This window comes from Dermacentor albipictus, chromosome 10, assembly GCF_038994185.2.
Source record: "Dermacentor albipictus isolate Rhodes 1998 colony chromosome 10, USDA_Dalb.pri_finalv2, whole genome shotgun sequence".
Classification (NCBI taxonomy): Eukaryota; Metazoa; Arthropoda; class Arachnida; order Ixodida; family Ixodidae; genus Dermacentor; species Dermacentor albipictus.
Genome location: NC_091830.1, coordinates 30,049,280 through 30,062,463, shown reverse-complemented (window position 1 = coordinate 30,062,463; position 13,184 = coordinate 30,049,280). Strand labels below are relative to the sequence as shown.

The 13,184-nt window shown below is 47.5% G+C and overlaps 2 protein-coding genes and 1 non-coding gene across 3 annotated transcripts; 2 read left to right on the top strand and 1 right to left on the bottom strand.

Annotated features, from left to right (window-relative positions):
* Positions 1-1,726: 1,726 nt before the first annotated feature.
* LOC139050856 (solute carrier family 22 member 7-like) lies at positions 1,727-2,674 on the top strand. The gene has a single exon (XM_070527651.1). It carries the CDS (start codon positions 1,727-1,729, stop codon positions 2,672-2,674), a length of 948 nt encoding a protein of 315 aa, XP_070383752.1.
* A 1,153-nt stretch (positions 2,675-3,827) lies between these two features.
* On the bottom strand, positions 3,828-3,900 carry TRNAA-AGC (transfer RNA alanine (anticodon AGC)). The gene has a single exon. It is a non-coding gene; the product is annotated as a tRNA-Ala (tRNA).
* Positions 3,901-7,237: 3,337 nt separating this feature from the next.
* On the top strand, positions 7,238-9,091 carry LOC135912223 (solute carrier family 22 member 7-like). Its single transcript, XM_070527648.1, has one exon. It carries the CDS (start codon positions 7,238-7,240, stop codon positions 9,089-9,091), a length of 1,854 nt encoding a protein of 617 aa, XP_070383749.1.
* Positions 9,092-13,184: the final 4,093 nt, after the last annotated feature.

Sequence of the window (13,184 nt, the reverse complement as noted above, 5' to 3'; positions counted from 1 at the left end):
GCTATTGAACATTACCTTTGTCTTCTGCATATCAATCTTCAGCTCCACGTTTAAATTGTATTGGTTAACATACTCAATAATTTGTTGTAGTCCGTCCGCAGTGTTGTTGAACAGGGGACGTATTCTGAAACGTTCGCCGCGGCGAACTTTTCGCACTGGCCACGCCTCCGCCGTAGCGGCGCTCGCTGAATGGCTGCTTTGACAAAACCGGAAATTCACTTGCGCCACCTGAATTTCCGGTTTTGTCAAAGCAGCCATTCAGCGCGCGCCGCTACGGCGGAGGCGTGGCCAGTGCGAAAAGTTCGCCGCGGCGAACGTTTCAGAATACGTCCCCAGGACAATGCCACCTCCAAACCGAAAGTTGCAGAGATATTCGGGTTGATCCTCACTCCTGAGCCATCCAACTATAGTCGCTTGATACTTCTAAGCATGCCGTGTAGAACATTGCAGAGATTGGGGCTCCTTGCCGGACACCTCTCTTTATAGGTATGTGCAACTGCAAATGTAAAGTACCCATACTCTATTATGGGTATGCGCCACTGGGTAGAGTCCCAAATAGCCACGCAGAAAAAGAGACAAGTGAAATCGGCAACATATAATTGAAGAAGTCATCTACAGACAAGTGAAAAAGCCGACACCAAGAACAGCTCAATGTGGAGAAAGGACTGTAATTCACCCAGACTTATACCCAACGGACAAGTGCAGACATTGCAACTCTAGAGCCACCCTGGAGCATATCCTATAGGAATTTACGGCTGTAATACAGGATAACGGTGATGCAGCCTCAAACAGCGATATCCTCCGCGCGCGCTGAGAGTCCGCGTTGCTCAGCTCAGACTTGCAGCACCAACTCTGGACAGTCCAGTGAGCCGAGGAAGCCACCAAGGGCCAACAACCCTTGGCCGAAACCTAGGCACGGTCCAGGCCCACCCCACCATATCGCAGGGCACTGAATAAAGTTATTTGAATGAATGAATGAATGAATGAATGAATGAATGGATGAATGAATGAATGAATGAATGAATGAATGAATGAATGAATGAATGAATGAATGAATGAATGAATGAATGAATGAATGAAATTAACAGAATTCGACCATCTGCAGCATGCATTGAGCAATACGCGTTGAGCTAGAAAAACGGGAACAAAATGTCGTTAACAAAAAATTGAGCAATATGGCTATACTTAATGGAACAGCGTGACAATAAGATAGTTCACTAGATTGCTGCAGTTCGATTTTTGTTAACGTCGACATCATTCCTCGTAAGCTTTCCGTTGGATGTTTTTTAAGTGAGTCATGAAACAGCGTTTAGATAGCAGCAACCCGTACGGGCATAAGTAGTCCAAACTTTGTAATCGCATTAATAAAGGTTAAGACTTGATTACCAATATTTGTTGGCTAAACAGTAACCAAAAAAGCTGACGCCGTACAAGGGCCCGCGACACTGCGACAACCTGAGGAGCACGCGCTGAAGAAGAAGAAGCCTTCTTTTCGGCAGGTCCGCAAAACTGGCTCTCGTCAGCAATTCTTCTCCAGGACTACTAAACCTGAAGCGCGACAACTGAGAACGAGGCGATACACGTCGTCCTCCACCAAGGACTGGCCGGCGCCGATCTCCGAACAAGTGAGTCGTTTGACTGCGAGAAAGCCTTTCGTCACCGCCCTTTCCAGAGGATGATGCTCGTCCTCATTCTTCCGGGAATCGTCTCGGCTAATTGCCAAACCATGGTGATTTCCCTCGTCACCGGTGACGTCGACCATTGGTGCAAGCCGCTCGCCGGTTTCAACATCTCTGCAGCCGATTGGAAGAATATTGCCATACCGATCGAGGCCGATGGACGTTTCAGCCGCTGCCGCATTTACGAACGCTGCGAGCCATCCGCTGACCACGGCGATTCCACTGAGCACCGGAAGAGCGGCGTTGTAAAAACCGGGGCTGACGAGTGGTACAACCGATGTTTACAGGACACCAGCGACCCACGCGACGTGCCCTGTGAAGAGTGGAACTACGACGTTCGGACGGCCGAGACTAGCGCGGTGAGCTCTTGGAACATGGTGTGCGACCAACGTTTGCTGCCGGCCACCCTTGTCGCCCTGCAGAACGCCGGTGCCATCGTTTCCCTTGTCCAGACCGGAACCTTCGTAGACTATGTCGGCAGGAGAGCCATGCTTTTGGCTTCTACAGTAGTGGTAGCGGCCTTCGCCGCGACAGATTACGTGCGTTACGCTGTGGTCAGCCTTCTTACCGGGGCCAATGTTGCCGCACACACAATTTTTACCAGTTTCATGCAGTTCGAGGTAATGAGTTACGCGCACAGGCTGCACCATCTCCTCCTCCTGGTGGTTCTAGGCCTGACGTTATGTGAGATTTGGATTGTCATCGTCCAACCCGTGGTCACCGACTGGCGCCTGAAGCAGGTCATCTTCCTAGCACCAATGGCTGTCCTGCTCCCTCCATTGTCTGCCGCACGGGAATCATCGCGTTGGCTAGTCGACAATGGAAGGCTGGACGCGGCCAAAGCAGTCATGATGCAGGCGGCCATGACCAACAATTTCCCGCCTCCTGCCGCGGTCCGTCCTGCGGTGAAGCTGAAGAAGCAGATCAATAATTACGTGGGTTACGTGGCTGCGTACGCTTTTCCTCACGGATTATATACGTCTGCATTTACATAGCCAATTATTATTTCACCGGTAAGGTGAAGAAAACACAGGAACTGCGTCATTCAGTTCTGACTGCCTTCACGCTTGATTGTATATTGATGCCATTATACTCGCGATCTGCTTTCTGGGGCAATAAAGGGAAATAAACCGGGGCGGATCTCTTGCACACGAGTTACTGCATGCACCATGTAGTCCATCACGGTTGGACAGCGCTTTCTGTTCCTAGTAGCAGACACTGAATCAAGGCAGCTTCTTCATACGGTGCTTTCGGCTTTGGTCAAACGCCGAAGCAAAAAGCTGGAAAATAAGTGAGAATTAGCACTGAGTTGTGTATATTGTATTATTGTGCGCGTGTAAACACTACGTGTATGTTTCTTTCTCTTCCCAAGCTTAATAGGTTACTCTAATGAGAATCTTGGACTTTTTTCAGGGTTGCTCTTCTGCGCGCTCTTCCCCTGTGTCTTAGTCTTTATCGCCTCAGAATGTGGACAGTAGTATGCAGCACGTATCATCCATCTATACAGCCATAATGGTTGCCACTGTATACACAACAACACATCGAGGATGGACGACGCAAAATTGGGAGTGCTTGCTTAATGCTTGCTTTTCACGGAAATTAGCCCTGCTCATGTTCAACAACAGCTGGATGCCTTAGCGGGAAAATGTCAAGAAAAAGTTGGGGGTACTGGTTTTGTAAAGATGTCACTGACCGTCCCAAGCTGGGAGTAACAGCCTAGATAAAATAAAACAATCCTGGACTTTCGTTCTAGTCGCCCCCAGTTGATTGAGAGTGGCATTGCTCTGTCTAGCCTAACGAACACTTTGTTGAAGTCATGCCTCCACAAAGTAGGTGACAGCGTGTCAGGGCAAGTCGTACTTTACGAGTTTTCTGAGACATTTTACTTTGAGAAATTCAATCAATTCAATCAGTTCAGTAAACCCTCTGCGTCACACGAAGGGCCTGCGTGAAGCGGTGTGCGTGGTTCGCGATGATTTTTCTCTCACGGACCACGCCGCCGACGCCGACATCTGATTTTCCGCGACACGGGGCCCTTATTGCTATCACGTAAAAATTTCGTGGCAGCATATCCTTTAATGTTCCATTACATTTTAACCGAAGTACGCAATTTCTCTCAGAATTAGAAAAACAAAAAAAATAATTCTTTGGAGGTGCTGGGTATCGATCCCAGTACCTCTCGCATGCTAAGCGAGCGCTCTACCATCTGAGCTACACCCCCGACAAGGAATACCGGTAACGCGACGGCTTTTCCCTCCGTACCGCTTTCCGCGTAAAGCTACGTCGAGCGCAGAGACCGAAGACTACCGGAGGCAACCGGTTCCCACTGGAACGACGTGCTGCATTCGAATCGCTTTTATGGGTGAGATGTTAGTTAAAGATGCCGGCCGGACGAAGGTTACTCGTCTATTGAGAAGTTTGCAAACATTTGCGCGTAAATTCATGCAGCGAAAAGAAGGCTTGTCAATCGCGGTCGAATTCTTGTTCCGATTTGTACACTTCGCAGCGAATAATTGATTGATTGATTGATTGATTGATTGATTGATTGATTGATTGATTGATTGATTGATTGATTGATTGATTGATTGATTGATTGATTGATTGATTGTGTTTACGGCTGAAAGCATCAAACGGCCTACGGGGCAACCGCGTAGTGGTGGAGGTGGACTCGAGAATAATATTCACTTGTTTCGTTTTCGTGCAGCTAAATTTTAGCACACGAGTGTTTTCGCATTCCGCCCCCATCGCAAAGCGGTGCCATCGCAGTCCCAAATAGAACTCGCGACCTCTTTCTCAACACCATAACGACGACCATGTAGCCACTAAGCCGCCGAGCCGGTGACCGAGTGACCCTTTGAAACGCCTTATCACCCAAAACATATCATTTGCTGCAGGCGCATTGCAAGTGTGTGTGTTCTTGCCAGTCTTCGCCAGTGGACACCTCAAAGCGTCTTTCACGTCCTGTGCGACATCTTAGACTCACGTGGCCATCTAATCTCTGGGTAAGCAGGACGCCGGTCAGCGTTAAATTTCGTTGACGCTCACGCACGTCAGCTGCGCCTCCCCCCCCCCCTTCCTGACTCGTCCTTATCGCGATTTTGCCGTGGAATACGTGCACAGGACCACTTAAACAATTCAAGAAACTCTGTGGCATTACGCAATAGTGAGGTTGAGGAAATTGAACGATTCAAATACCCGTTGAAGTTGCACAAAATACGCCACTGCCATCATTCTTTACTTATTAAAACCGGAATCAATAGGATTCATCTATTATTTATTTTATTTTGTTCATTCATTTATCTATCTATCTGCATATTCTAAGAGTCCGGAGGCAGGAGGCAGGAGTGAGAGAAGTGGTGAGTATGTACGTAGTCATTGGCAACCACCTTGAAATTTTTCGCGTCGCAGATGACAGCGACGACGACAGGAAGGTGGTTCAAGTCGCCATCGGTCGGTGGTACTAATGCCTGAAAGCAAGCACTCATGATGCATCGCCTCACCAGTACCTGACCTTCAATTGGTGGCCAGTGTGAGATTTAATATGAAATGGACGTAGGAATAACTCATCTTTAAGGCCAATTTTAGAGCAGTAACTATCATTGCAGTGCAGAAGGACTAACATCTTCAGCTTCGATTGATCGATCTCTCTTGCTCTGTCTATTTACGTTCCAAACAATACGTTACCCGCTGCAGTGGCTTAGCGGGTGCGTCGTTGCGCGTGGTGTAACAGGTAGAGCATGGGGGTGCTGTGCTGAGCGACGTGGGTTCCACACGAGCTGTCGCGGACACATCACAAGCATGATTGACATTCTTTTTGAATTTCTAGCACTTTATCGCTAGCAATTTAAGGCATGTAGGTCCGTATTTACACTCCTTCACGCAAGCTTGTGCCTTTGGAGATTGACACGCGTACCTGGTTGTGATTCTTCGGGGGACCATATTTCACCCGTTGGAAAGTTGAACACACTGGTCCGCGCAGGACGCGCGTCCATGCATGCACAGCAACTTTCTCGAATGTTATCCCTGATTTTATCTGTTGTCTCCGTTATCCCCGATCCTTGTATACTCACACTGCATTCGCGATAAGAATAGGTTTGCCGATTCTGAAAGGTACGCAAGGCACCAGCGAGTGTATCCACTTAGAATGTATCCTAATAGACAAATTGACCCGTTAGTATGTGTAATGGGCATGTACCATTGGGTATGTGCAAGTGTAAACAACATGGGCCTCTGTAAAGTGTAATTTATTGCATTTAGCACTCTTTGGGAACTTCAGGCACTTCTAAGTATGTCGGCCTGGAACTATCGTCCTTTACGTCAACATGGTCTTTACTCTTCTTACCTTTCCCTGCGCAGAGTAGCTAGCCACATACCAAGCTTTTCCGGCCAGCCTATCTGCTTTTTCACATTAGGAATGATCCCCCATCCCTCTTGGTGGCTGGGTATGTGTGCCATTTCGTTCTTGCTCCGAATAAGAAATTTGGGAGTAGACCACTTGGCCCATTTGGCATGTGCCACTAGTTATGTGCAAGAATAGACAACTTGGGTCACTGAATATGTGCAACTGGGCATGTGTCACTGCGTATGTGCCCGAATAGTCCGCTTTGTCCATTCCGTATGTGCAGATCCAAATGTGAATCCAAGTACGTGAACCTCCTCCTGTGTACGTGCGCTGATAGACAAACAAAAGAAGAGTCAAGGTGTTATATATCGGCCGCATAAAATTTTACAAGTAACCTACAGAGAAGCGGAAAATCTAGCATCATGAACAGCCGATCGAGGCTGAAGAATGTAGTGAAATGAAAAGGATGGGACGATAGCGCACATTGAGTGTGGATCGTTGAGCAACAGGACAGTGAAAATCTCCGTACCAGAAAATTGGGCGAATCGACTACATTTGACAAGGCAGCGCGCCCCTAGATTGCTTCAGTGTTATTCGCATGAACGCCTGCGCTAATCGTGACAGTAGTTCCATCGGATATTTTTTTAAGACAATCATAGGATAGCCTTTAGATTGTAGCTTACCAGAATAGTAGAAAAGGCTACTATTATAAACGTGGCAATCGCATTATTAAAGGATGAAGCTAACCCGCCGTGGTTGCTCAGTGGCTATGATGTTGGGCTGCTGAGCACGAGGTCGCGGGATCGAATCCCGGCCACGGCGGCCGCATTTCGATGGGGGCGAAATGCGAAAACACCCGTGTGCTTAGATTTAGGTGCACGTTAAAGAACCCCAGGTGGTCAAAATTTCCGGAGTCCTCCACTACGGCGTGCCTCATAATCAGAAAGTGGTTTTGGCACGTAAAACCCCAAATATTATTATTATTATTAAAGGATGAAGCGAAATGAACAATTTTTGTGCGCCATGTAGTAAGCGGATATGCGAACGCCGTACAAAGTCGCGCGACACTGTGACAGCGTGAAGTGCGCATGCTGAAGAAGCAGAAGAAGAAGTATTGGTTTCGACCCCTCCGCACCGCTAGCTCTCGTCTGCAATCGTCCCTTCGGATACGGTACAAGTCTAGTAAACCCGAAGAGCGACACCTGAGAAGTTGGCGATGGACGTCCTTCTCCCCCACCGACTCGTCGGCGCCGATCTCCGAACAAGCGAGTCATTTGACTGCGAAGAAGCCTTTGGTCACGGCCCTTTCCAGCGGAGGATGCTGCTTCTCATTCTTTTGGGACTCTTCTCGGCTAATTGCCAAACCGCGGTCATTTCCATCGTCACCGGTGAAGCCGACCATTGGTGCAAGCCACTCGCCGGTTTCAACATCTCTGCAGCCGATTGGAAGAATATTGCCATACCAATCGAGCCCGATCGACGCTTCAGCCGCTGCCGCATTTACGAACGCTGCAAGCCACCCACTGTCCACGGCGATTCCGCTGAGCATCGAAAGAGCGGTGCTGTACTATCTGGCGCTGACGAGTGGTACAGCCGATGCTTCCAGGACACCAACGACTCACGCGACGTGCCCTGTGAAAAGTGGGACTACGACGTTAGGACTGCCGACACCAGCGTGGTGAGCTTTTGGAACATGGTGTGCGACCAACGTTTGCTTCCAGCCACCCTTGTCGCCCTCCACAACGCCGGCGCCATTGTTTCCCTCTTGCTGGCCGGAGCCTTCGTGGACTACGTTGGCAGGAGAGCTATGCTTCTATCCTCCGCCGCAGCGGTAGTGGCCTGCATGGTGTGCACCTTCGCGGCAACAAATTACGTGCCCTACGCTGTGGTGCGCTTCCTTACCGGGGCCAGTGTCGCGGTACACACTGTTTTTACCTGTCTCATACCGTTCGAGGTGATGACGCACGCGCACAGGCCGCAGCATGTCCTCCTCGTAGCGGTGCTGGGCCTGACTTTATGTGAGGTTTGGATTCTCATCGTCAAACCCGTGGTTATCGACTGGCGTCTGAAGCAGGTGATGTTCCTGGCCCCGACGGCTCTCCTGCTCCCGGCTTTGTTTACCGCCCAGGAGTCGCCCCGTTGGCTCGTCGCGAAAGGAAGACTGGACGCGGCCGAAGCAGTCATGATGCAGGCTGCCGAAACCAACAATGTCCCTCTTCCTGTCACGGCCTGTCTCGTGGAAAAGCTGAGAGTACAGATCAAGATCCACTCAAGTCGCGAAGGTGCGGACACGGAAGACTTGGTCGACTATCGCTCCGTCCGGCCTCGAGCATTGGCTATGTTTGCCGTTTGCTTCTCGATATCTTTTGTTTTTTACCTCGACACCTTTTTGACGGCGCCGCATAACGAATTCTGGATCCCGTGCCTCACGGTTGTCATCACACTGGCGACGTACGCGGGGATGCACTTCCTTATGACCGGCGTCGCACTCGTCAGAGTGCTCAGCCTCTGCTTCCTCTTGACGGGCTTCATACAATGCGCACTGAGTGCAGCGGTGGGTACCGGATTCGTCATGATCAGCAAGGCCTTACTCGTCCTCTCCAAGGGCGTCTCTAACGTAATCTTTGTACACTGTTTCACCTACGTCCTGGAACTCTTTCCATCGGCAGTGCGCGCCAGTGTCGCATGCTGGGCGTTCGCCTTCGGGCGTATCGCGGCCGTGTGCGCGGCAATGACCCTCGTCCTGAAACCAGCCGGACACCAAGACCTGATATTCGCCGTTGCCGGGCTTTTCCTCTTCGTCTCCCTTCTCGTCATTCGGGTCCTGCCACGCACGACAGTGGTGGAAGAAGCACGAATCGTGACCAGGCGCGCTTCAGACTTATCCAGGATGTCCATGGATCACATGAAACGAACCCTCTTACAGAGGATATTACGCAAAAAGTGCAAAAGCGGAAGCGTGGAGATCTCCAAGTCATCCAGCTGGAAGAGTGGGAGGAGTGGTGGCAGCAAAACTCCTGGAAGTTTTAAATTGTCTCGTCGATTTCAAACCGAACGAATGCAGGAATGATGCGACCGGAAACTTAGTATGAAATGACTGGGCATGATGTCCTCTTTGCGACGTCACAAAGTCGCTTCTTGAGATCGTTTCTTCTACAATTATACTTTTAAATGCTCTTCCGCACTCAGTGCGAAGTAAAGCGCAAGCTTTCTTATGTTCTAGCATCCTATCTGTTTCATCTTCAGACTTTTTTGTGTGTGTGTTTCGTGCCCGTTCATTTTTTGCTTTGCAAATATAATTTTTATGATTTTCATAAAAATTGGATTGAAAGTTTATGTTTGTGCTTGACCGCGAGACTACTGAAACTTATCTCAGAAGGGCGCGCTGCCCGTTGGGAATGGAAATAGAGGAGCATGATTTTTCGCATTGCGAATATATACATAAACGCATACATACATGCTTCAATGAGCACGCACCCATATATATGCGCACTCCCCTGACCAATATTACCTGCAATAGGGATTTCCCAATAGAGGCGACCTTGTTCCTCGGACTATGAATGTAACTTTAATTTGAAGATCATAGTCCAAACTGATTTCCAGAGTGGTCGGACGACCACCGCGACATAGTTCCCTTACTACCTTAAATATGAAACTGTTCTGCACCGAGTCATGCAGTGAGATGCTCTGAAGAAGGCGCGAAGCTCATATTTGTCGCAAGGCGCTTTAGAAAATAATCACACCACGAATCCAACGCAAGGACCGCCCACAACTGCACGTTGTGTAAGAAGGGCAAGCGTATTAACCATTTTCGCATCCGGTCGCTTTTAGCAACGATAGAACAATGATAAGTAAAATCGTCCGATTGTACCCGCCTTTACGTATTGTTGCATCACGGTAGATAAATGTGGCAAGTTTTATTGCCCGATTTGCCTTTGTAACCCGTACGCTGACTACTCTCGCAAACATTTTGAATACAGCGACTGCACCGGCACTTTGAATAAATTTTCTTTCGAAACCGCCTTATATCAAACTATCAGCTGCTTCATTTGGCCGATTGGTTAATATTTTGATAGATCTTTTTATTTATTTATTTATTTATTTATTTACTCTTTTTTTATTTATTTATTTGTTTATTTATTTATTTATTTATGCCTGGATTGCTTTCTTTGGCTCTTTAACGCGTTTTCTTGGTCAGCAGGCTCTTTCCGCTGAAAGCACGTGCTCTCAGGGTACAGAGTTGCAGTACATGTTCAACGTCAAACGCTCGTTTCTTTCTTTTTTTTTATTGATACTGTTAACCCTCGCTTGAGGGTTGTTACAGGGAGGGAAAATAGTAGAACACAAGTAAATCTGACATTTCATCGCATCAAGTTGGGTGCCCACGATACAAAATATCCATCAAGCATTCAAATTTTTGCACATCTGTCTGATCTACAACATCAGGTAAGGCTTTCCACATTTCAAAAACATCCGGGAAAAACGAATAACGAAAAACATCAACACGTGTGTTACAAGGCTTGACGGCTCTGCTGTGGTTTATTCTGTAGCTAAGATTTGAAGGGAACTGGGCGTATTTTTCCTTTTTATCTTCAAAAGCCTTTCAAGGATCTGAAAAAAAATCTTAAGTCTGGCTTTTTGCTTCGGGTTTCCAGCAACTCAAGCCCGCACGAACGCAGAATTGTTGTTACCGAATCCGTCCTTCGGTACCTTGCAGCAATTAAACGAGCAGCCATTCTCTGAAGTCTTTCTATTAAATTTTTTCGGGGGGGGGCTCCAGACAATACAAGCGTATTCTAAAGATGGACATATCAGAGTTTTATAAGCAATTAATTTGGCATCCTTCGTTGCATGTTTCAGCTTTTTCTTCAGTGAATACAGTTTTTGTGAAGCCGTCGAGCACAGGTTATCGATATGTTTACGCCAGTCTAAATTATGTGAAATTGTGACTCATAAATTCTTGAATGTATCTACATTGCTTTGTTTGTTGCTTGCAATGTTATCAAAGAATGGCGCCACACTTTCCTTCTTGTTAGTAACATATGTAAAAGTCGATTTGTTGTAATTGATTTCCATGTCCCATTTCTCAGACCGAAGGTGAAGGGAATGAAGAACCCGCTTAATTCTGATTTGGTCGTCAATGTGCGTTACCGTACAATAAATTAAACAATCGTCAGCAAAAAGCTTCAATTTCACAGGGAACACGACAATCTCTGTAATGTCATTAATATAAACCAAGAACAGCAACGGTACTAAAACGGACCCTAAAAGGACACCAGAAACCACTTCTAACGGAGGGGGCAAGAACTCATCTGCACGCACATCCTGCTTGCGATTGTGTAGGTAGGCTTCAATCCATTTTAGAATAGTGTAATTTATTCCTGCTTTATGTAACTTGAAAAGTAATTTGCAGTGTGAAACTTTGTCGAAGGCTTTCGCAAAGTCTACGCAGATGACGTCAATTAGCTCTTGGGCGTCAATAGCTGAAGTAAAATCATGAATAGTTTCTATGAGCTGGGTTACTGTAGCAGCCCAACACCATAGCCAGGTCGTGGAACAAGATGACCCCATTCGTCAATTTTCCACGTCATTTGTTCTTGATTGCGGCACGCAGCCGATCCGGCGTTTCACAATATCGGAAACGATTGATAGTCTCACCGGCTTTAGAAAATTTTATCAGTAATGGCCCTTAATGATCGAAAAAAAATAGTAAACAGCTTTCCGGCGGAAATGATGGCCTTTGCTTTCTTTGGCGGTGGTGAATTCGAATGTTTCCACTATAAGCTTTGACGTCGTGTTTAAGGCTCCTAGTAGTGGCACCATGGTTCATCCTCGATCACAATTGCAGACAAGAAGTCGTCACCCTCATTGTGATACCGCATCAGATGACTCAAGGCAGCGCAGAACCTTCTTCTGACGGTGGTTCAAAATCTTGGGCATCCATTGCGCACACAAGAGCCGATGAACAAGATGTACATGAATTATTGTGTGAACTGAACCACGACTGATGTTCACACGCTCTGCCAGTTCATCAATGTTTATCCTCCGTTCTTGTCTCATCAGCTCATCAACTTTTGCACATGTATTGGGGGTGGTTGCACGATGGCTTTGGCCCGGTCTTGGATCGTCTTTGGAACTTTCACGTCCTTTTTCAGCCCTTTGCTCCAATGCTTCACAGTGGCCAATGAAATGCAATGTTCAGCGTACACGGCAGCCATACGGCGAATAATTTCCTTTTGGGAAACACCTTCAGCTGTCAAAACATTAACGGCACCCCGCTGCTCAACTTCTAAAGCATCCATTACGTCACGCAACCATGTTATATCCAGTGTATGAGAGCATTATAGAGCATTTACCCTCACATCTGCGTGTCACTTTTGTAAATGAAAGATGCCTGTTTGCTAAGTGCATGCCTCGCCGATAATGAACCGAACCATTATTGCGCGGGGTGGGTAGACTAACTTTCATTTAACTCGCCCTCGTTCATTAGAAATGCGAAGATACAACGGAATATACAAATGCTTGATAAAGGGCAAAAAGGTGTTACTGGAAAGAAAGTTCACTGCACGTATACACAAAACCTCGTAACAAGATATTTAAATATACGTATAAGTCTCCAATATATCTACGTATCTAAGAAAAACTCACGTTATATAATGCGTCAAACAAGGCAAATAAATATATAGCGCAATCACCGATTCAAAGAATCCTAGATCCCGCCCCCATTCCATCCACTCCATCCGATGTATCGCGTGCGACGGAAGGCGGCGCGCTTGCTCCCCGCTTTGCTCCTTTGCGCACGCAAGACTGAGCCACCATCGTCGGCTCACCCATTCCACCCCCCTCCCCACGTTTTCACTCGCACATACAGCATGCGGCGCGCGGTCACGGCGTTATTGCCCTGAGACTTCATACGAAACATGAGGGCGACGGCGACAGCAGGAACGCTCCTGGAGTCTTCATATAATTGCTATCACAATAATATAATAATAGTATTTGACAACCGAAGCGTGCCGTGGCCGATTACTTTCCGCAAAAGAAGTAACAACTGTCACCATGCGACAATTCGCTGCGCCGCAACAATGTACCAATTTTTTTTCATTTTGTGGGGCGGGGGCATCGAAATAAAGAAAGAAACGCAAAGGAGAGTATGTTGGCCACAA

Coding starts and splice junctions, on each gene's coding strand:
- LOC139050856 (XM_070527651.1), top strand. CDS start 1,727: ATGGTGATTTCCCTCGTCACCGGTGACGTCGACCATTGGTGCAAGCCG.
- LOC135912223 (XM_070527648.1), top strand. CDS start 7,238: ATGGACGTCCTTCTCCCCCACCGACTCGTCGGCGCCGATCTCCGAACA.